Raw genomic sequence first — 23,508 nt, 5'->3', positions numbered from 1 at the left:
CATTCCGGTACACATTCCTAACCACGAAAGTGTGATATTTGCGGGGGGGGGGGGATGGGTTTGTTGAACAAGACCTCCTTATCAACTCCCCTGTTCAATGGGCAGGAGTTTCAACAATGTGCTTCTCCGCAAGCCATAGGGCTGTGCCAACAAGACACAGAGTCGAATTATATTTGGAACAACACAAAGTGTCTTTGCCACACCTAAATAGCAACAGTTGCAGGTGTTGTTTTGCATCTTCAAAGAAGAGAGAATGACTCTGCTTATATGCAGATACCGGTTTATTAAGTCTGAACAAGTACAGTGGTACCTCGGGTTAAGAACTTAAGGTAATTCATTCTGGACATCTGTTCTTAACCTGAAACTGTTCTTAACCTGAAGCACCACTTTAGCTAATGGGGCCTGCCGCTGCCACCGCACGATTTCTGTTCTCATCCTGAAGCAAAGTTCTTAACCCGAGGTAATATTTCTGGGTTAACGGAGTCTGTAACCTGAAATGTATGTAACCTGAGGTACCACTGTAGTTGGAAGGCTTCATCTAGAAAGCCAAATGAAACCTTAGTCACGCAGGCATGTCCAAAGTCTGTTTCGGGGGCCTAATCCGGTCCACCAGTCGGTTTAATCTGGCCTCTGTGCAGTTTATTTCCTGGGGTAAAAATCTTTTAAAAACCTCAACAACTTCAACCCTAAAAAAAGCTCAACAACTTCAACCTTTTAAAAAGCACAACAACTTTGGTCTGGGGTAAAATCCTTAAAAAAGGTCATCAACTTTGGTCGGCCCTCACGGCCCTTCACTTCATCAAATCTGGCCCTCTTTGAAAAAAGTTTGGACACCACTTAGTGGCACAAACTCCATTGAGATATCTGTGCTGCCTGGATGTCACTACATCCCTTCTCTGCTCCACAAACTTTTGTGCCTGTGTCTGTGTCCAGCCTTGGGAGGCAAGATCCGCAGAGGCAGCAGATCCCAATGTAAATCTTTATCCTCTCTTTGTTCCTGATGTAGATCTTTACTCACCAGTGGCGTAGTGTGGGGGGTGCAGGGGGGGCCGGCCGCACCGGGCGCAACATCTGGGGGTTAGGGTTAGGGTTAGGGGCGCAAATCCACGGGTTAGGGGGCGCAAATTACTTGCCTTGCCCCGGGTGCTGACAACCCACGCTACGCCACTGTTACTCACCCCTTCCCTGGCAGGGAGGGAGGGAGAGGCGCCATCTTGTGTTTTCCCCCAGGCACCAAAATATATTGGCCTGGCCCTAATTGTTTGTATATTTAGCAGGCTACAGAGTTATCAGGAGGCCCAAAGCTCCAATGCTGTTTAAGCCTTTCTTCCCATATGGAGCAGTCTAAATCCAGGGAAATCCTTCATTGCTTATGCAGACATCCTCAGAGCCTGGAGATATGCAGTCGTGTGGCCATAGAATTGACCATAGGAGAAATGACCGCTAGGAGGACTGCAGAGATAATAATAATAATAATAATAATAATAATAATAATAATTTATTATTTGTACCCTGCCCATCTGGCTGGGTTTCCCAGCCACTCCAACGAAGACCAAAAATACACTAAAATGTCACGCATTAAAAACTTCCCTGAACAGGGCTGCCTTCAGATGTCTTCTGAATGTCAGGTAGTTGTTTATCTCTTTGACATCTGATGGGAGGGTGTTCCACAGGGTGGGCGCCACTACCAAGAAGGCCCTCTCCCTGGTTCCCTGTAGCTTTGCTTCTCGCAATGAGGGAACCGCCAGAAGGCCCTTGGCGCTGAACCTCAGCGTCCAGGCAGAACGATGGGGGTGGAGACGCTCCTTCAGGTATACTGAAGAAACTCCTTGGTTTATCTACAGCAGCACAACTGGGCACCTTCATATATCCCAGCTGCAAAAGAATATATATTTTTTATATTCTGCTGGAAGCCACCCAGAGTAGCTGGGGAAACCTAGCCAGTTGGGCAGGGTATAAATAATAATTACTATTCTTAGTATTAAAACGTGTCTCTCCCACATTGGTCTCTACAGCCACAGCAGGCGCTGCAACTGTCCAGTAGCTTGACCTCACCCCAAAGGCACCAGCCTCCATTGTCTCCCAACACAGATGGATACCAGCACAGTTTAGAGATGCAGAACTAGATAATTCCAACATTTCCCAAACTTAGGTGCCCAGCTGTTTCTGGACTACAACTATCAGGAATAGTGATCGGGGTGATGGGAATTGTAGTCCAAAAAGCAGCCAGAAACCCAACTGATTTACACACACACAAAAAGTTTCAATAAAGTTTGTAATTCAAAACCAAAAAAGAACTACAGCACCCACAATTCTTTGCGGGAAAGAACGCGCATCGAACCTCTGCTCCGCCGCGCCCCTTGCCAGGAACAAGAGAGCGAGAAAACGCCGCCGGCGCTCTAAGTCTCCTCTTATTGGCCCAGCCGCGGCATCGGGCCGGCCACTGAGAGGCGAGCTCCGGCGCGTGCGCAGTGTCGCCGGCTTCTCCCTGGCTTTCGGGGGAATCGAAATCGAACCTCAACACAGCTCCGTTCTCATTGGTCCGCCCCTTTGCTCCGCCCCTTTGCCCGCCGTTTTTGTCGCGGGGAGCCAATCGGCTTGCGCTTTAGTGCGAAGTGAGTGCGGGGTCGGAGGTCGCGCTTTGCCGGGCGACTGTGGTGTCATGGCGGCCGCCAGCGCAGTCTGCCTTTCGTGGCTGAGGCGGAGGGCGAGCGCTTGCCGGGGTAGCGGCGCCATGGGGCCCTGGCTGAGGGGTCCGGGCTGCCTCCGCCTGGCGCGGCTGGCTCGGGCTCGAGGCCTGTGGAGCTCTGCTGGAGGCCCCAAAGCGGTGTCTGTGGACGTGGGGGGCAGGTAAGGGGTAGGGAGGCAACGGTGACTGGTTCCCCTGCACATAAAAAGCGGTGTGTGATCCTCTTCCTTTCCTCCAGGGCTTGAAACCTACCAGGTTTCAGCCTTGGAATCCGTTCCCAAAGCCGCGCCTGACTCCTGGGGGTGTTTGATGTTGCCTCTGGCCACGTGCAGAGTGCCTTTGCCCTCACCGCCTTGCATAGTGAAGAATCACAGAATGGCAGGGTTAGAAGAGGCTAGGATAGGTTGTAACAGTCTGCCTGCAGTTGGGAATTTATTTATTTTTGTAATCGTTTTTATTAATTTTCCATTTTTCCAGTATTGTATCATAACAAATAATTCACTACTTCAAGAGTTTCCCTTCCTCCCTCGGACTTCCCTCAACCTCCTTCTCTGGTTTATTTTAACATAGTATTATTTCCTGCATATTTTCATTCCATTTGTTTTTAGCATTTGCTCTTATGTTGCTGTTTAGTCGTTTAGTTGTGTCTGACTCTTCGTGACCCCATGGACCAGAGCACGCCAGGCACTCCTGTCCTCCACTGCCTCCCGCAGTTTGGTCAAACTCATGTTGGTAGCTTCAAGAACACTATCCCACCATCTCGTCCTCTGTCGTCCCCTTCTCCTTGTGCCCTCAATCTTTCCCAGCATCAGGGTATTTTCCAGGGAGTCTTCTCTTCTCATGAGGTGGCCAAAGCACTGGAGCCTCAGCTTCAGGATCTGTCCTTCCAGGGAGCACTCAGGGCTGATTTCCCTAAGAATGGAGAGGTTTGATCTTCTTGCAGTCCATGGGACTCTCAAGAGTCTCCTCCAGCACCATAATTCAAAAGCATCCATTCTTTGGCGATCAGCCTTCTTCATGGTCCAGCTCTCACTTCCATACATCACTACTGGGAAAACCATGGCTTTAACTATACGGACCTTTGTTGGCAAGAGGGTGACTTAGTCCAAACGAATCTCAACGTGCAGTCAGTCCCCCCCCCCCCATCCAATTTGAAACCATACCGGACACCGCTTAGCTTTGCAAACGTGCTTGTGGTTTTGTTACTGCTGCACCACACCACTATACTTTTCCATTTCTTTTCCAGAGAAGGAGCAGCCTTGAGTTTGATGCAGTTTAATGTTTGTCCGCATAGCTCTTTTGCCACGTTTCATGTTATCCGCTCCCAGTGATCACTTTGCGATGTGGGGAGGGGAAAGATGAAATTTTTAAAAAAGCAAGGTGGAAGCAGGAACATGTTCCCACGTTGCTGTCACTTCTGAGCAGGTGCGGTAAAAATCATCAGTCCTGACTTAAAACGTATAAATTGGCATCCAAACAAGGTTGATGATAAGACATGTGTTCAAAGGTCGAAAGCGCTTTTCTTAATTGTTAACGTGAGCTGGTAATGTTTATTTCAGTTTTGCTGTTATATCTTCAAGATATATATGTATATAAATATGAGGAAAACTTGTGCAGACTCTTCCCTCACAGCTGACCAGCTTCAGTTTTATAGTAAAATGAAAGTTTCTCTAAACATGTGTGGGGTACCTTTTTCCATACCTGCTAACTATAGCATTGTGAAATGCCTACGGGCATTTGCAGGATCTGTTTGCCTGTCAGCTGAGTAATGCAGCCCCTTGCCACACAGATTTAAGAGAAATATAAATTTTCACATAATGAAGCTTTTCTTTAATTTCCTTTCTTCAGAAAATTAGAAATCTCTTCTGGAAAATTAGCCCGATTCGCTGACGGATGTGCTGTAGTACAGGTAGAAAATTATTCAGTAACCATATACCATTGAAATATGTTTCAGTTGTTTGATACATTTTGCCCATCTTTCCAGAAATATAACAAATATAAAAAGAGATTGATATCTCATTGCTCTGTACTGAAGAAATGTGCCTAATATCTTTCTCCCCCTCTTTAAAAAAAAATTAAGCTAGGTGATACATCAGTGATGGTGACAGCGGTCAGTAAAACGAAGCCTTCTCCATCTCAGTTCATGCCTTTGGTGGTGAGTAGCACTGAAGTATTTAACATAATGCATAAAGTTATACTAGTTTGTTATAATGCAAATATCTTGCAAAGAACCAAGTTAAAACATTTCTAGACAAAAGCCTATAAAGTTATTTCATTGTTCTGGGTGAATCAGATAAACTGGATTGGTATCTTGTGATTTTCTAAAGTGTCCTGTGCTTAATAAAATAAAAGGGAACAATAATATTGTCTCTTCTGTAAGGTTGACTATCGACAAAAAGCTGCTGCAGCAGGAAGAATTCCTACCAATTATCTGAGAAGAGAACTGAGCTCTACCGATAAAGAAATTCTTACAAGCAGAGTAATAGGTATGCACTATAAGTCTGAGCTGTGTTCTATTATAACTATTCCAGTAATTTCTTGGAAATTTGAAAAGGGGGACTTTGTTTTTAAAGGCTTTCCCCATGATGCAGTAGTTCCTTAATATATTTAGGGGAAATTGTGCCTTAAGTGCTACTTACCTTGGGATGACATAAACCTGATCCTAAACATTCTAACCTGGATGCAAATCTCATTGATTTCAGTGGACTGGCTTCCAAGGTAATTGAGCCTTGCATGCATTTCTTCCATGGAAACCAATGATACTGATTTCTTGCCTGGATACGATCTTCATGTTTGCCTGGATCCCAGGAGATGGTCTTTGGAAGGCAGTCCTGCTTTGCATCAGGGGATTGTCTTAACTGGTTTTATGTCCCTATCTGCTGCAATATGAATAGCTTGTGAAAACAATTAGAGAGAGAGAGAGGACCTTAAATATTTAATACTGTTTTACAGATCGGTCCATTAGACCACTCTTTCCAGCAGGCTACTATTATGATACACAGGTAAGTTACTTTGATCACTTCTTACTTCTAGCCTAGTTCCTAGTGTGGTGTTAGTGCGATACCACTATTAAATAGCTGCTTTGTACAGTGGTGCCTCGCAAGACGAAAAGAATCCGTTCCGCGAGTCTCTTCATCTTGCGGTTTTTTCGTCTTGCGAAGCAACCCTATTAGCGGATTAGCGCTATTAGCGGCTATTAGCGGCTTACCGGCTTAGAAAACGAGGGGGGGAGCGAAAAAAATCGCAAGACTCGCAAGACATTTTCGTCTTGCGAAGCAAGCCCATAGGGAAATTCGTCTTGCGAAGCGCCTCGAAAAACGGAAAACCCTTTCGTCTAGCGGGTTTTTCGTCTTGCGAGGCATTCTTCTTGCGGGGCACCACTGTATGTTGCTACTAAAGAAATGTGGGAAATATCACTCTGGGTTGGACCGAGCGTTCTTTTGAGTGGAACTTCATTCATGAGATCCTCCTGCTGGAGGAAGAGAGGAAGGCAATCTTTGCCAGTTCCTCTGGCCCCGTGGAAAACTCCGTAACTCTCAAGCAGTGGGGGAAGGGTGTTAGGGGCTGCATGAGGTAGGAAATGTCACTCGCCTTACCTTGCTTCCTCCAACAGAAGACTTTGCTGGGTCTCAGTGTTTTCCATGAATGGAAGGAGCCCTTCTGTACATGGAAGGGATGCTGTGGATCCAGTTAGCCTCCCTGTGAGAGGCGGCAGTGTTGAAATAGTCAGTTGTGTTCTCTTTCTACAGTATATTAGAAAATAATTAATGAGAAACATAGGGGACCCAAAAGGTATTTATTAAATGAAATATCTTAAAACTTTGGCTCTGGAAAAACCCCTCTCCTAAATTTTTTAACAAGGCAAAAATGAATAACATCACTATTGGACAACATAACGTTAACAATCCAAAAAGCAAGCAGCAATAATAATAAATAATCAGTAGGGCATTAAGGGAAATCAACCCCACAGTACGTTGGGTAAACCTGACAGATAAGAACCTCTGTTTGTTTTTTAAATGAACAGTTTTTCATGGGGGAATTAAAAGAACATAAAAATGGTCTTCCTGACACATCTTTGTTGGGAGGGCAAATCCAAAACAGGAACCCCAATGTCATTCAGAGTGTGTGTGGAAGCACACATGTAAGGCGATAGTCCTTACCTAAATGTTACTGATGGTCTTTATATTTGTAGAGAAATTCATTTATTCAACTTCCATAGGTGCACAGTCTATAACGGGTAATACCCAGCTAGGTTGTACTCTATGAGTAGACCACATTTAAGTATTTCAACTCCATTGATTTAATTTGTTCTGCTCTGAATATGACTAACTTTGATTGTCACCCAACACCTTGAATAATATTAGCCTTCTTTGCATGCTGCTTCGGTATGGGGTGTTACCATGTCTGTTTGGAGTGTGACTGAGCTTCCCTGCCCCTGAGGATTTGTCTCCTTCCTTAAGCAGCTGTACTTTGCCTTGAGCTTTCTGAAAAGAAATCTAAACGTGCAACTTCTGGGCAACCGCGTGCCCAGTTGCGGGTAGAAGCTTACCTGTTGGACTTTGTTGTTGTTTAGTCGTGTCTGACTCTTCGTGACCCCATGGACCAGAGCACGCCAGGCACTTCTGTCTTCCACTGCCTCCCGTAGTTTGGTGAAACTCATGCTGGTAGCTTCGAGGACACTGTCCAACCATCTCGTCCTCTGTCGTCCCCTTTTCCTTGTGCCCTCCATCTTTCCCAACATCAGGGTCTTTTCCAGGGAGTCTTCTTTTCTCACGAGGTGGCCAAAATATTGGAGCCTCAGCTTCAGGATCTGTCCTTCCAGTGAGCACTCAGGGTTGATTTCCTTAAGAATGGATAGGTTTGATCTTCTTGCAGTCCACGGGACTCTCAAGAGTCTCCTCCAGCACCAGAATTCAAAAGCATCAATTCTTCGGCGATCAGCCTTCTTTGTGGTCCAGCTCTCACTTCCATACATCACTACTGGGAAAACCATAGCTTTAACTATACGGACCTTTGTTGGACTTTAGATAACCACAAAGAATCCATCGTTGGGAAATGCCTCATTGGGGACTGAGCTAAAGACATAGCCGCACTTCAGAGTAATCCTGGTGCCTCCATATACATGAACAGGGCTTCTACATGAAATCATGCATTAACTTTTCTTTTGATTTCCCCAGATCCTTTGTAATCTTTTGGCTGTGGATGGTGTCAATGATCCTGCGGTGCTGGCCATCAATGGAGGTAAATGTTGTTTTTTGTAAACAAGAATAGTTAGTCTTAGCAAAACGGTATAAGGAGTTTTCAAGTAATGCATCTCAATTACTTTTAGCTTCCGCAGCCCTTGCTTTGTCGGATATTCCATGGAACGGTCCCATTGGTGAGTAAAGATACATTAACTTAAATTTAGCATCTGTTTGAAAACGCATGGCACAAGTTTATGAGAAATGAAAGCAAACCTCACCAGTTTGAAGCTGTAAAGTTTTTTTTTTTAAAAAAAGCTTTAAAAATCCAGGCATCATGAAGGCTAGAAATCTTTAGAGGCTAGATTACATTGTGTCCCCCGTCCCCCCTCCTAGGATAGATATTAAGTAGTCATTGATACATTGATACATTTGAATACATCACGGTCACAACCCGAGCGTCCACTGTATAGAAGAATGGGGAAATAAAACTTGTAATGAATCATAAGAGCCAGTTCCTAGGGGCCAAGGTCCCTTCACACACAGACACACTCAGTAAAATATTTGAGGGGGCCAGCCGCCCCGCCCCCCCCCGGTTGATGAGCATTGCCATTCAAATGGTGTGCTTGTATGTGTCTTGTGATCGATTATGTGGGGTAGGCTTACCTCCCCCCCCCCCATATTATCAAAGTTTGCACCCGGTAATGAATATTTGAAACTTCTGTTGCGTTTGCAAAGTAAAGGAAGGATTGGACCCTGATTAAAAATAAGACACGAGGCTTTGACCAGCAAGGCTCTCGGAGAAAAGTGCGTAAACCACACCCATCACCAGGCCATTTTATTAGCAAAAGAATCTTTTACACAGTGCTCGTAAGAACCAATCATATTTCCTCTGAGCATTTCATCAAACCCCACGTGGGGAAAAAGTTACACTACAACACTAATTAGCATGCATATATTTTGGGGTAAATATGTTGAGAACTACAAAGGGGTAGTAAATAAGTTGAGAACTACAAAGGGGTAGTAAATAAGTTGAGGACTACAAAGGGGTGCATCTGGCGACCCCAAGGTAATAAGCAATACATATAATAAGAAGGATGGCCAGGAGGACAACAAACACTATCACCTTCATGTGAGAGCTGTTTCCTGGCCCTAAGATTAACATCTTAAGATTATATATAAGAAAACTACATCAAAGTTACTTGCCCACTATCTTTATGGCACAGGATGCCTGCCTGGCGAAGCAACTGCTGTGTACTGCTGTGTACGTGACGTGAGGAGAGAGAAATGGGCAGTAGAGTCAAAAGGGCCAGAGATGCAGAGGTGTAGATTGATCAAAAATCATATCAAAATAGTTTAAACTCAGTCAATGCAATGCTTTCATTGCTGACACAGATGGCTTACTCTATATCTGTTATAATTCCTCATAGCAATCCCACCTGATCACTACATCTCTGGATATTTGCACTCTTACAACTTCTCAAGAGATGTTCTTCCTCTGAGCTGGTTTATTAACGTTATATCTAGATTAGTCTTGCTTCGGTCTTGTAAGAGCATCCTTGTAGCTGCAAGATTGGCCAGTTCCAAAGTAGTCAGTCTTTATTGTTGCATAGCTATTGGCAATTATAGCTTCATTTAAAAACAAGTAACAGACAGACATTAGCTACAAATAATATAAACCTGATTCACTTGTACAGCAAAACGTCCATTCATATAAATAGACAGATCACATATGAGCAGGGTCCCTTAAGGACTTGAATAGGACTTGAATACCTCCCATAATCCTGTCTTCCCTTTTTTCTCCAGTCACTCTGGACTCAGATCCAGTTCAGTACTTTCTAAGGAGCAAGTGTGGTGTAGTGAGAGCCAGTGTGGTGTAGTGGTTAAGAGCGGTAGTCTCGTAATCTGGGGAACCAGGTTCGCATCTCCGCTCCTCCACATGCAGCTGCTGGGTGACCTTGGGCCAGTCACACTTCTCTGAAGTCTCTCAGCCCCACTCACCTCACAGAGTGTTTGTTGTGGGGGAGGAAGGGAAAGGAGAATGTTAGCCGCTTTGAGACTCCTTAGGGTAGTGATAAAGCGGGATATCAAATCCAAACTCTTCTTCTTCTTCTATAATAAAGTATTATTGTGGCCAGATTTTTCAGGGCCCACTTCATTCTGTCTTGCACACCTCTCATGGCTATCTGGTTGGTTCCTTTGGGCTCTTTCTTGTCCTTTTGGGGTTTTTTGGCAGATCTGTGCCAGCAGTGAATTAACATTCAGTCTGTGCAACCTGTGCAGTGATTTGCTCCTGTCCTTCAGCACAGTGGAGTTCTGCTTCTTCTTTTTTAATATAATTTTTTATTAGTTTTTTTTAACATTTCATTTTCAACAGTAATTAAACATACTTTTACATCTTATTCAAATTTTTGACTTCCATCAATCCTGTCTGAAAATTTTCCAATCTAATCTCTCAGTATGCATTTCTTATCTTCCCTATTACATTTCAAACTCATAACCAATATCTCTATCTTTTTCTACTTTGTAACACTTCGTATATTTCTCCTTACAAAACTTCTTGTAGTCCTACTTGCGTAACTTGTTGATTACAGTTGCTCTTCAATTAATTCATATACTTCTTCCAATCTTCTGTAAATCTCTGGTCCCGCAGGTTTCGAATCCTTCCTGTCATTTTGTCCAATTCTGCATAGTCCATTAATTTCGTCTGCCCCGTGGAGTTCTGCTTCGTCTTTACTTGAACAGCTGTCCAACCTCTCCTTGCTCTATCAAAAATTGCTTTAGGAACTCGTTGCAGTTTGCTGTGCAGCAAGGGAGGTTGCCCCCTGGGAAATAGTTCCTCAGTTCACCATGAGCTATGTACTACGCAGAGCAGAGTTTGCCTGCTGTCAAAGCACAGACAGACCAAGTTGTATTGTACTTGTTTGAACAGGGCTAAATCCTCATCAGTTGTGTCCAGTACAGGCAAACTAAGGGTAGGCAGCTCTCTTAGCAGTGCAGCTGCTGAACCCACCCGGGAAAAATGGCAGACGAAGGTGATGGGCTATATGGAACTAGCTGAGATGACTGGCAGAATCCGAGACCAAGGAGAAGAGTCGGTGGAAGAAGATTGGAAAAAAATTTAAAGTTTATCTTCAGAAATATTGTAAAATTAAGGAATGTTAGAAAGATGCTGGAATAGAATTATCTGGTTTTAGCAGAAAAGATATAAAGGATTAAGTAAAAATAATTTGGTGAAAGGAGAGAATGTAAAATCACAATATATTAAGATAAATTATTAAGATAAAAACAAAGCTGGAAAGGATTTGCTGAAATATCTAACTGAATTAGAATACAAAAATGGGAGGTGTGAGGAGGTCAAGGAAGTAATGAATGAAAGCAAGTGATGTAAAGGTTGGATCTGTTTTTTTTTCTTTTTTCAATTGTTTGTATTTTTTCTGTACTTTCTTTTTTTCTTTTTATCTTTTCTCTTTGTAATTTTTAAAATGTGAATAAATACCATTTTTTTAAAAAAAGCAGTGCAGCTGCTGAAATACTTGTGTGTCACAGCAAAATCTCTTGAATTAATCAATTGTCAAGCCCTAAGCAGTTCTCCCAAACCGCATTAGCTTTTCCGTGTTAAAAGCACATCTGAAAAGTAACCTCACAAGCTAGTGTTGCCTTAGTTGCAAAAAGCTAACTGACGGAATATCTTAATTTATGGAGTATCTTCTCAGGTGCTGTGAGGGTAGGACTGATTGACGGCGAAGTTGTTGTGAATCCCACACGGAAAGAAATGTCTTCCAGCACCTTGGATTTAGTGGTCTCTGGAGCCCCTCGTAGCCAAATTGGTAAGTGATTCAAATGGATTATTTACTAGTAAAATGGCCAGAGTATAGTATGAAGCCATTTTATGCTATTTTAAAGCCAAGCAGGTGTCAGCCTTGTGATTATTGTTATTACTGGTATCCCATTTATTTATATTCCACCTTTTTCCCTAAAAGGGACTTAAGGCAGCTTACAGCTAAAAAAATTAAGGACTGGTTTTTTTCCAGCTGTACTTAGATGTTAGTAAGAACAGGGAAAAAATCAGTACAGTGGTACCTCGAGTTACAAATGCCTCAGGTTACAAACTCCGCTAGCCTGGAAGAGTTACCTCGAGTTGAGAACTTTGCCCCAGGATGAGAACGGAAATTGTGTGCTGTCGGTGCAGCGGCAGCAAGAGGCCCCATTAGCGAAAGCACGCCTCTAGTTAAGAACAGTTTCAGGTTAAGAATGGACCTCCGGAATGAGTTAATTTCATAACTAGAGGTACCACTGTACTTAAAAATAACAAAACATTAATAGAATATCACAGCACCAGCCCTTTCCTTAAAAACAGTCGGTTCCCAAGAGGCTGCTGGAATGAGAAAGTCTTCACCTGCCATCATTATGACAACAAGGAGGGAGCCAGCCTAACCTCTCTAGGAAGGGAGGTCCAAAGCCTGGGAGCAGCCATCGAGAAGCCCCTCTCCTGCATCCTTGCCAAACCTGCTTGTGAGAGTGGCAGCACCGAGAGAAGGCTTAGATGGAAGGCTCATTTGAAAACCAGTGTGCGCCACTCTCCAAGGGCTGGTTCACATACGCATATTCATCACTCGATGACTAGCATGTGTGTGTGAGTCAGCAACCACAGATCAAAACACTGCAGTTAGACTTCATGTATCCCTTTAGATAACTTCAGGTGCAATAATTCCTGGTTCTTGCATTGAACATTGAGGGGCTGAGAGATGTGTTGAAGGACTTTGATGTGTATGAACCAGTTCTAAACTTAAGTGGTTTCCTGATTCCTCGGTTTTGAGGTCATTCACTCAATTTATTAATGGGGCTGAAACTTTGTAGGTAGGGTGTCTTTCTTTGAATCAATGGTGCAACCACACTTGGAAAACCGTGCGCATTTCTGATTGCCTCACCTCAAAAAGGACATTGTAGAGTTGGAAAAAGGTAACCAAAATGATCAACGGAATGGAGTAACTCCCCTATGACGAAAGGTTACAAGATTTGAGGCTTCTTAGTTCAGAAAAAGGATGAGTAAGAGGAAGCATGATAGAAGTATAAATTTACACATGGTATGGAGAAAATGAATAGAGAAATGTTTTTCTCCCTCACAGAGCTAGAACTTGGCAACACCTAATGAAGCTGGGTGTTGGAAGATTCAGGATAGACAAAAGAAAATACTACTTCACACAGCACATGGTTAAATTATAACATTTGCTCCTGGGAGAAGCAGTGTTTAGGGCTTGACAATATCTGGTTTTCAACATCGTGATATATCACCAGCAAAGCATCGTGATATACTGATATATCATGATGGTTGAAATAAGGATGGAACTATGTAGAGGCTTCACGTTTTTCCCTGCATCGTGATTTTTGCCAGTGATTCGCTGCCCTCTGCAGGAGTCGGGAGAGCTGAGCTGGCAGAATTAACAGGGAATGCTGGAATCGAGAGAAGCATTGCCTGGCTTCAAAGTTTCCCCCACATTGTGGGTTTTTTGCACAGCACATACACACACGATTCAAGATGCATTGCCAGATCAAGAATTATGAAACCGGATTTGGTATCACAATATGGACGTCAAACCGGTTTTGGACAATATATTAATATATTGCCCAGCCCTAGCAGTGACTGCCACCAACCTGGATGACATTATTATTATTATTATTATTTATGCCCCGCCCTCCCCAGCCAGAGCCTGGCTCAGGGCAGCTAACACCAATAAACCACAGCAAAAACATAATAGGGGAAAAAGAAAAAGAAAAAAACCCAATTTAAAATACAGGCTAAAATTTAAAATACAGCCTCATTTTAAAAGTAGCCGATAAATCAAGACCATAAGGGGAGGGAAACATAAGGGTCAGTGAGTCCAAACCAAAGGCCAGGCGGAACAGCTCTGTCTTGCAGGCCCTGCAGAAAGATGTCAAGTCCCACAGGGCCCTAGTCTCTTGGGACAGAGCGTTCCACCAAGTCGGGGCTAGTACTGAAAAGGCCCTGGCCCTAGTTGAGACCAATCTAACTACCTTGCGACCTGGGACCTCCAAAATGTTGTCATTTGTGGACCTTAAGGTCCTCCGCAGGGCATACCAGGATTAGACATGGAAGATAAGGTTACAATGGCTATGATCTGTCTCCACTGTGGTTGCCAGTTGCTGGAAAGCTCAGGAGGGGAGACTGCTGTTGGGCTGAGTTCCTGCTTTCAGGCTTTCCACAGGCATCTGGTTGGCCCCTGTGAGAACAGGACGCTGGACTAGATGGGCCACTGGTCTGATCCAACAGGCTGTTGCATTCAAACGACTGTATGTGATGTCTCATGGCTTACTGTTTCTACTTCATCAGGATCAATGTCATAATGAAATTACCTGCGTTGCGAGAATGCAGGTTAAGTTGTTAGCTTCTGTTTTCAAAATCCACACTGGCCATTTGGGTTTCTCTGTGATATTGGTTGATAGTATCAGTCAAAGAAGACAGCTGTGACTGACTTTCCCATCTCTGAATTTGAATAAATAGTGATGTTGGAAGCTGCTGCCGAGAACATATTGCAGCAGGACTTTTGCCATGCTATCAAAGTGGGCGTGAAGCACACCCAGCAAATAATTCAAGGCATACAGCAGCTGGCAAAGGAACAGGGCGTTGCCAAGAGAACCGTGCAAAAGCTATTCACTGCTCCTGAGCAGATCGTGGAATGTGCAAAGCAGTAAGTACACAAAAGGTTTTCTGGGCTACGTGGGCTGCAACTGCAGATCTAGTAGCTGAATTTAGGGTTTCCTTATTTTAAAAATCTAAACTACACCTACGTAAATTTTCATCCACCCTCAAAACACAACAAAAGCTGCTATGATGTGGAAAGAAAAGGATAGATTATAACTGTTCCGCGCATATGCTAAATAAAAGCCCAGCTCTTGATCACTTTCTCTTCCGTTTGGTACCCTTTACTAATTATATTTGTGTTAGTAATTGCCTTTCTTTACTGATCCTCATTTGTGTGTAGGAGCCTAAATAGTGCTGGTAAAAATAGGCTTGCTTAATCCTTGGTGAATGTGAAATTCCCTGAAATTCTGAAGCTGTGGAAGAAGAAACAGTTTGGTGGGGGATATGGAGGGATATGCAATATTTCATTTTTAGGACTGCCCCCTCCTCTGCAAGGACCCAGGGATGGACAACCTGTGACCCTCTGGGTGATGCTTTTTTCCAACCCCATCATTCCTGACCACTGGGCTTGCAGGCTATCCGTCTCTGCTTTTGGGAACGTAACAGACAGAGCAGAGCAAGGGATCTGAACAGAACGTTAAAACCTTTTCACTGTGTGCTTCCCACCATCCTTGTCCTTAGCTAGCACTGCTGATGAAACAGTGTCTCACAAAATACTGCTCAGCAATGACAGTGGTGCTTTTCATCTTGGGAAATTTTCAGTTTTGTAGCTGGCAGAATCTTTTGACCCATTTGCCCCTGTCCGGCCAGCGGCTGATGTTGCCTTCTGTCTCTGGAGAAGAAAACGCAACAGAGCTGGCCACCAGGATAACAAAGCACACAAATTTCCTTTTTTTTAAAAAAAGTGTTCTCCCAGCTACCCCCCAACTGCCACTGGGGCTTAAAGTGGGTTGTATTAAAAAATATCAGCATTAAGGGAAAGCAGCTTCTTAGTTCACCGTCTCTGTAAAGGCAGTTGGACTGTCTTTTATGAATTATGAATAATTCTTAACCCATGGTTTAGTTTAATTAAAGAAGAAGCCCTTTTTTTCTTTTTAAGGGAAAAAATCATTTGCGTCAAGCTGCGTACAGTCATACTTCGGGTTGAGTGTTTTTGGGTTTCGCTCTGCGGCGACCCAGAAGTAACGGAACGCATTACTTCCGGGTTTTGCCGCTCGCGCATGTGCAGACGCTCAAAATGACATCATGCGCAGATGCGGCAAATCGCGGCACATGCAAACGCAGATTGCGTTCGCTTCAGGATGCGAACAGGGTTCCGGAACGGATCCCGTTCGCAAGCTAAGGTACCACTGTATTTTACTTGGCACATGTGGTCCAATAACTGAAGAGAGCAAGAGGGGTGTTTTCATATGCATGCAGTCTGGAGCAGTGAGGTTCTCCCTGTGAATTGTAGGAAACCTGCTACTGAATCAGCTTGAACTTCCACCCTCTTCTTCACAACCACCCTGAGCAATATTTTGGGAATCTGCCTTGAACAGAGAGGCTGCGAAGTGCTGGAGTCTGTCCAACATCTTTGCATTAAAGTGAGGATTGAAGATAAATTGAGTAATGAATCCGAACACCCAAATACATGGCAGGGGTTGAAAAGGCATAAGGAGTAGAAACAAAAATCTGACCTACACTGAGTGAGGCTTTTTCTTCTTTAAAGCAATTGTACTTTTTAGACATATAAAGTGAAACATAGTCTCAGCCATGAGACACCTTATAGCCTGGCTTCCTCAACCTTGGCCCTCCAGATGTTTTGAGACTACAGTTCCCATCATCCCTGACCCCTGGTCCTGCTAGCTAGGGGTCATGGGAGTTGTAGGCCAAAAACATCTGGAGAGCTGAGGTTGAGGAAGCCTGCCTTATAACAGTCTTATCTTATGTTTTCTGGCGGGGTGTTCTTTCTTCTGTTGCTTCATGACAAATAGGCTTTATTTCATACCTGTCTGCAACAGCATTCAATCGTTCTTTCCACTGCAGATTGGAAAGCTAGTGCCCCAGTAAAAAGAATAAGCTGGAAATTCTCCTTGTAAATTTCACCTGTGCTGTAGAAAACCAGGTGCTGGCTTTAGACAAGTAATTCCCTCTCAGCCTCAACCTTCCCATCTTCAGTATGGGCACAACAGCTTTTGCCGAAATAATTACAGCACTGTTGCAATTTGGCTGCAGTTCCATTGTGTTCCGAGTGCCTAAGGCGACATGTTGGTAGCCTTCAGGGTCGCATCGCATGCTGACTTTGTGTATTGCATTAGGACTGTGTATTGTTCTAGATCTAACTGCCGCCCAGTCCTTGTGAGTGTTGTTGCTTATGCAGCCAAAACAGCAACAGCCATGTGTGAGAGGGGGAGGTATTATTGGACTGAGGTTTGCAGAAGTACAATAAAATATTTAGGGTGGAAAGAGACACACACACCCAAAACAGCCTAATAACAGCTAAACACCTTCATTGAGTGATTGACTGTTGGAATGGGGAGGGGATTTTACTGCCGCTTCTACCCCCACCCCCAACATTAACCTAAGATTGGGGGTTGCTCTGAAGAGGTGCCAGCCTTTGACTTACATTGTTCTATAAAATACCTTATGCCCTGACAGCATTACAGTGGTACCTCAGGTTACATACGCTTCAAGTTACAGACTCTGCTAACCTAGAAATAGTGCTTCAGGTTAAGAACTTTGCTTCAGGATAAGAACAGAAATCGTGCTCCGGCGGCGCAGCAGCAGCAGGAGGCCCCATTAGCTAAAGTGGTGCTTCAGGTTAAGAACAGTTTCAGGTTAAGAACGGACCTCTGGAACGAATTAAGTACCTAACCTGAGGTACCACTGTATTTAAATAAAACAAGAGCAGCGGTGTTGCAGTGGTCTGGTGCCCACAGTTCTGCTCTAGTTTTCTCTGTAGTGGTTCATAAGATGAAGCAGAAAGGGTAAACCTCCTCACTATTTAACTGATGGCAATTCTTCTTTTTGTTTGAGAGACCCCTAACATGTGGGACTCAGGTGGGCAAAATGTGTTGCAGTTACGCTTCTTTTCATCTTCTTGGCACAGCTGTTTGATTTTTGCGGTCTGCTTCAAGGCAGATTGGGATCCTTCTGGAGACAGAATAAATGAGGTACCAGAGAAGAACTGTCACTCGGGCCTTGGCCTGTCTGGCTAGGATTTATGTGTAGCACCTGTTATTTTCTCTGCTTGTCCTGTGTTGCTGCTTTAAATGTCATGGGGATCAACCAGGTTGGCATTCAGATACAGTGGTACCTCAGATTAAGCTCTTACTTAGTTCTGGAGGTCCGTTCTTAACATGAAACTGTACTTAACCTGGGGTACCACTTTAGCTAATGGGGCCTCCCGCTGCTGCCGTGCAATTTCTGTTCTCATCCTGAAGCAAAGTTCTTAACCCGAGGTACTATTTCTGGGTTAGCAGAGTCTGTAACCTGAAGCGTATGTAATCTGAAGCGCCTGTAACCCGAGGTACCACTGTATGATTTGGCTATAATTTTTCGTCTTTCTCTTTTCTCCCCCACCTTCCCATGCTTGAAGCCTTGCATCTGGAAAGATCACTGCTGTGTTTTCTGACTTCACGCATGATAAAGTGAGTACTTAAATGCATTTTGGTAAATTGCGCCTGAACCACTTCTCGGGTTTTTGTTGTTTGGCTTCAGCCGGTTTAAAGAGATGCACACACAACTCCTGTCTAGGTATTCTGCTCTGAATTTGTTCCTCTTGTTAGATGAAATGTAAACGACAATGCAAAGCACCCTTCTGCCCACTCACTTACTGTAGCCTCAATTGGCCTGCTCCCTTCTGCACCACAACGCCCTCCCATCCCGATCTAAAGAACAAGAAATGTATCTCCAGAAGCCTTCTGCTGCTTTATTCCTTTCTAAGTTTGAGGGCCAGCATAAAATGGTAACCGCCTGCATACGGTGGGAATTAAAAGTGTCCCCCATCGGTGGTGCCAGCATGGAGAAATTGCACGCATTGGGAGAATGCACTGGGTAAAAGCTTTTTCAGGTTCCCAGCTAGATCATATATAAGCAGAGTTTGGATGGTCATGTATGATTGAGTTGAGGTTCCTGCATTACCTGGTGTTGGGCCAGGTAACCCTCAGGGTCCCTTCCAGTGTTACAATTCTATGATTACATCTACTGAGTGGCGTGACTCTCTAGGGAAGTGTGTTTCTATGGCCTCTGTGTGCTGATGTACGTTAGCTCCCAAGCGTAGGATGTGCAAGAGATTCTATAGCTCATCTTAATGTGTCAATGGATATCTTGCATCCTAGATCTCAAGAGATGAAGCCATTAACAAAATCAGACTTGAAACAGAAGAGCAGCTGAAAGGTCAGACACACTCATAATTGACTATACTATGTTCTAAAATGTATTACTTTGCCAGGGTTTGTCTTACAGTTCTGCCTTCGGCAGTCAAACATTTTTTAATAGACTTGGGGATGCAGATATTGGCAGCAACCTGCTTCTTACTCCGATGGTGAAGCTGCGTCAGGACTGTGCCACTTCTGATTTGGCGGGGGGTGTCACATGACCAAATGCTTCTTAACATTCTCTGCAAATAGAAAACCAGCACATAATAATAATATAATTATATTATTATATTATGTAATCCAAACCCCCTTTGTGCCACTGTAATCCAAACCCCCTTTGTGCCAGTGTGTGTGTGTGTGTGTGTGTGTGTGTGTGTGTGTGTGTGTTATGCGGACGTGTCCCTGCCCATGGGCTCATGCCAGCTTCACTCCACAGGTGCAGAGCTCACCATTCTGCCCACCAAACATGCAGGTGGACAGTGGTGTCACCAGCAGGATCCCTGTAGGTGAGGGGCGGCATTTCAGGAAAGGGGCTGAGCCCCACTACTGCCTCATGACAGCACTGAGGATAATCCGTGTGTCGGCTCCAGACTGGTGCAGCTCTTTGTCTTCATCTTATGGCCCAGCCATTCTCTTAGTTGCTTTGAGCATCAAACCTGCCAATGCCAGTGTGGTGTAGTGGTTAAGAGTGGTAGACTCGTAATCTGGTGAACCATGTTCGATTCCCCATTACTCCACATGCAGCTGCTGGGTGACCTTGGGCTAGTCACACTTCTCTGAAGTCTCGGCCTCATTCACCTCACAGAGTGTTTGTTGTGGGGGAGGAGGGGAAAGGAGATTGTGAGCCGCTTTGAGACTCCTTAGGGTAGTGATAAAGCGGGATATAAAATCCAAAATCTTCTTCTTAACTGAAAATTTAAAGCAAGCTGTGACACCTACTGTCACAAATTCCTTTTACTTCCGTTCTAGTCATATAGTTGGGGAAAATAAGCATTGTGTTTTAGGTTTCGTTTCAATTTTCTTCTTTCTCTCTAGAAAAGTTCCCGGAAGCGGAGTGTTACGAAATCATGGAATCTTTTAACGTTGTCTTGAAGGAAGTTTTCAGAAATCTTGTTCTGAATGAATACAGGAGGTAAGCATGGTGTTTTCCGCATCGCTGTGTTTAAAACAGGTTCTTCCGCCGAATAAGGACACTGAAAGGCCAAAAGCAGCAGCATCTTTGCACCAGTTTGCAGTGGACTAGCGCACCTAGCAGCTTCCACCTTGTTCCTTTAAGGAATGGATGCTCACACACATAGAACTATCAGTATGCTCCTACTTTGTGGTACACAGCCTTGTTTTCTGCAATTCTGGTTCTAAACGCAGCATAAGGGGTCTCTATAGTACAGTGGTACCTCGGAAGACGAAAAACTCGCAAAACGAAAGGGTTTTTCGTTTTTTGAGTTGCTTCGCAAGACGGATTTCCCTATGGGGTTGCTTCGCAAGACGAAAACGTCTTGCAAGTTTGTTTCCTTTTTCTTAAAACCGTGCATTCACTTCGAGGAGCAACTCATAGCACACGGTGTGGTAGCCTTTTTTGAGGTTTTTGAAGACTTTGGTGATTTTTGAAGCTTTTCCAAAGTCCGTGCTTTGCAAGACGAAAAAATCGCAAAACGAAAAAACTCGCGGAACGAATTAATTTCGTCTTGCGAGGCACCACTGTATAGTGTATTTTAAAATGGGGTTTCAGAGTTTTTAGGGGTTTTGAATGTTTTATGTAGTTTTGTAGTAGTTTTATGTAGTTTTGTAGTAGTTTTATGTAGTTTTGTAGTAGTTTTACGTAGTTTTTCAATTTCATTGTTCTCCATGGGACAATGACAATAAAGATATTGTATATCATCGCTTTAAGCCCATAGTTAAGCTTAACTATGGTTTAAAGGTGAGCACACAACATGCTGGGAGCACAAGGCTAAAAATTGCAGGTCTAGGTAGGCAATTCCAGGAGCTAAGGCTCAGTGCTAAGCCCCCATACTTGCCCACTGAATTTAATATATCTGACTTCTGAGTAGGCCTAGTTAAGAATGTGCTGTAAACGAACCAAAAGTAACAGTAAGCCAGGAACAAAGCTTAGTTACAGCTTGTGGTTTGTTTGGAGGGAGACAAGCTACAAGCCCAAGTTTGGATGTAACGCTAGGCCTTGTCACGGTTTCACTCCCAGCAATGCAGCAGGAACAGGAGAGGAACAAATCGCCTGTGGTTTTAGTGCTGTGCACCAGTCTGCTTTACATTGTGGTTTAAATCGAAAGGCCTCAAATCATGGTTTTGTTTGAGTATGTTTAAAAGCAGTGTGTGACCGATGCCCAAACCTGCTCTCTTTGGGGCCTTATTTGACTGTGGCTTCAAATGTGTGCACACCAGGTTGGACTAGAGCCACAATCATCCTTTTCCCCCAGTTATATCCATAATAACACTTGCACTGGACTCCAAATATTCATGAATGTAGGCCAAATCTAGAGCCGAGGTGGGAGGAACCCGTGGAAACTGTCTGCTTTATTCCCGTAGATGTGATGGTCGAGACTTGACTTCACTTAGAAACATCACTTGCGAGGTGGACATGTTCAAAACCCTTCATGGATCAGCATTATTTCAGAGAGGCCAAACCCAGGTATTCACGGATCTCCCTTTACCCCCCCCCTTTTTCCATTTTTTATTTTACTCAAAAATAAAAATACTGTGGTTCAGCAACTAAAATGAAATTTACAAAATGGACTTAGATGGTGGTGTGGATAAGCTCCTCAAGACCATCCTGAAATAAACTTGATTCTTTATTTGAATAAGTGCAAAATCATTCCTAACTTTCTCCGAGCGTACTTATAAAATTAGAGCACACGTATGTTCTGCATTACTATTAAAAACCGCACTGTGTGGGGGATGTGTGAGTCAGTGAATGAAAAGGTTCCCCGTGGGCAAATTGCTTAAAATAACAGCATCTATGAATCAGACCTGCTGCTCTGCTTAAATTGAAGGGTGATAAATTCATATATATATATATATATATATATATATATATATATATATATATATATATATGTGAGAGAGAGAGAGAATCTAAGTTCGGCCTCATTGAAGGGCAGTATTTCAATATGAGTAGGAAAATGAGAGCACCCCTAATCAGTTTTTTAGAAAAAAGCGCTGCACGCATGCATATACACACACACACACACACACACTGCCCCTCAATGAGACCAGACTTAGATTCACAAAATGTTTAGGGCTATGCGTCCCCCAAGAAAACAGCACTGTATATGTGAGAGGTGTGTAGTGTGTGGGGGGGTAGTCCTCCTCCCCCCCCCCCCGCGTGTCAAAAAGAAAATCTGTTCATAAGAACTGTGTGTATATTTTACTGCAAGTTCTTCTAACAAATATCAGTTTAAAAGTTGTCGCACCTGTGAACTGCATTAGTGACTCGCCCAGCTGTAATCAGTATCTGGTGGGAGGGCTAGAGTAGCAAATGTGCCCTCTAGATTGGTTCATAATTAGCAGAACTTGTAACCAAGAAGGCTGAAACTTGAAGTTGTTCTCTGTAAATCCAAAACAGCGCAGTGCAGACCGTGCATGTCAATTATTCCCCTTCTGATATCATTGTGAGTTTGTGCCCAGAGCAATACTTACCGTATTTTTTGCTCTATAAGACTCGCTTTTTCCCTCCTAAAAAGTAAGGGGAAATGTGTGTGCGTCTTATGGAGCGAATGCAGGCTGCACAGCTATCCCAGAAGCCAGAACAGCAAGAGGGATTGCTGCTTTCACTGCATAGCAATCCCTCTTGCTGTTCTGGCCTCCGAGATTCAGAATATTTTTTTTTCTTGCTTTCCTCCTCCAAAAACTAGGTGCGTCTTGTGGTCTGGTGTGTCTTATAGAGCGAAAAATACGGTACCTTATCTGGGTTTTTATGTGTCTTGCTTTTGAATCATTGCACTTCCTTATTTGTTGAGAACTTAATTCCTCTGCCGTAAACCACAGTATTTTCAGTAGACCTTTGTTTTCTAGGTCCTCTGCACAGTTACATTTGACTCACTGGAATCGAGTGTAAAATCTGACGTTATCACAACAGCTTTAAGGTACATATACCACCATCCCTTCTCCTTTCAAACCCCAACTTGACTTTGGCATGTTAATTGCACCATGTGACTCTTTAGGACCTTGTGTTCATAATCTTCAAGTAAATCAGAAGGGGCCATAGCTCAGTGGTTAGAGCTCCATGCTTTGCATGAAGAAGATCCCTGGTTCAATCCTGGCATCTCCATTTAAAAAGGATCAGGTGGCAGACAGTGGTGAAGACCTCTCCCTACCTGAGAGCTTGGGGCAGACTGCTGCCAGAGTCGATAAACTGGACTGTACAGTGGTGCCTCGCAAGACGAAATTAATTCGTTCCGCGAGTCTCTTCGTCTTGCGGTTTTTTCGTCTTGCAAAGCACGCCTATTAGCGGATTAGCGCTATTAGCGGCTAAGCGGCTATTAGCGGCTTAGAAAAAGGGGGGAGGGAAAAAACTCGCAAGACGTTTTCGTCTTGCGAAGCAAGCCCATAGGGAAATTTGTCTTGCGAAGCGCCTCGAAAAACGGAAAACCCTTTCGTCCAGCG

At 43.8% G+C, this 23,508-nt stretch overlaps 1 protein-coding gene across 2 annotated transcripts in view; it reads left to right on the top strand.

Annotated features, from left to right (window-relative positions):
• The first annotated feature begins 2,640 nt into the window (after nucleotides 1-2,640).
• Nucleotides 2,641-23,508, top strand: part of PNPT1 (polyribonucleotide nucleotidyltransferase 1) — a 41,778-nt gene continuing 20,910 nt past the window's right edge. Inside the window, exons 1-14 of one of the 2 annotated variants that reach the window (XM_081854649.1) lie at nucleotides 2,641-2,850; nucleotides 4,538-4,598; nucleotides 4,770-4,844; nucleotides 5,070-5,175; nucleotides 5,642-5,691; nucleotides 7,867-7,930; nucleotides 8,019-8,066; nucleotides 11,586-11,699; nucleotides 14,393-14,579; nucleotides 18,111-18,162; nucleotides 18,853-18,910; nucleotides 19,927-20,023; nucleotides 21,433-21,535; nucleotides 22,918-22,988. In XM_081854649.1, coding sequence (XP_081710775.1) covers nucleotides 2,663-2,850; nucleotides 4,538-4,598; nucleotides 4,770-4,844; nucleotides 5,070-5,175; nucleotides 5,642-5,691; nucleotides 7,867-7,930; nucleotides 8,019-8,066; nucleotides 11,586-11,699; nucleotides 14,393-14,579; nucleotides 18,111-18,162; nucleotides 18,853-18,910; nucleotides 19,927-20,023; nucleotides 21,433-21,535; nucleotides 22,918-22,988 — 1,274 coding nt within the window. In that variant the 5' untranslated portion in view covers nucleotides 2,641-2,662. The remainder of the gene's footprint in view (nucleotides 2,851-4,537; nucleotides 4,599-4,769; nucleotides 4,845-5,069; nucleotides 5,176-5,641; nucleotides 5,692-7,866; nucleotides 7,931-8,018; nucleotides 8,067-11,585; nucleotides 11,700-14,392; nucleotides 14,580-18,110; nucleotides 18,163-18,852; nucleotides 18,911-19,926; nucleotides 20,024-21,432; nucleotides 21,536-22,917; nucleotides 22,989-23,508) is intronic. The other variant, XM_081854650.1, reaches the window with a different exon arrangement.

The sequence above is a fragment of the Podarcis erhardii genome (genome assembly GCF_964252035.2).
Source record: "Podarcis erhardii genome assembly, chromosome: 3".
Taxonomy (NCBI): Eukaryota; Metazoa; Chordata; class Lepidosauria; order Squamata; family Lacertidae; genus Podarcis; species Podarcis erhardii.
The sequence above is the reverse complement of the archived record's forward strand: the minus strand, read 5'-3'. Positions and strand labels throughout refer to the sequence as shown.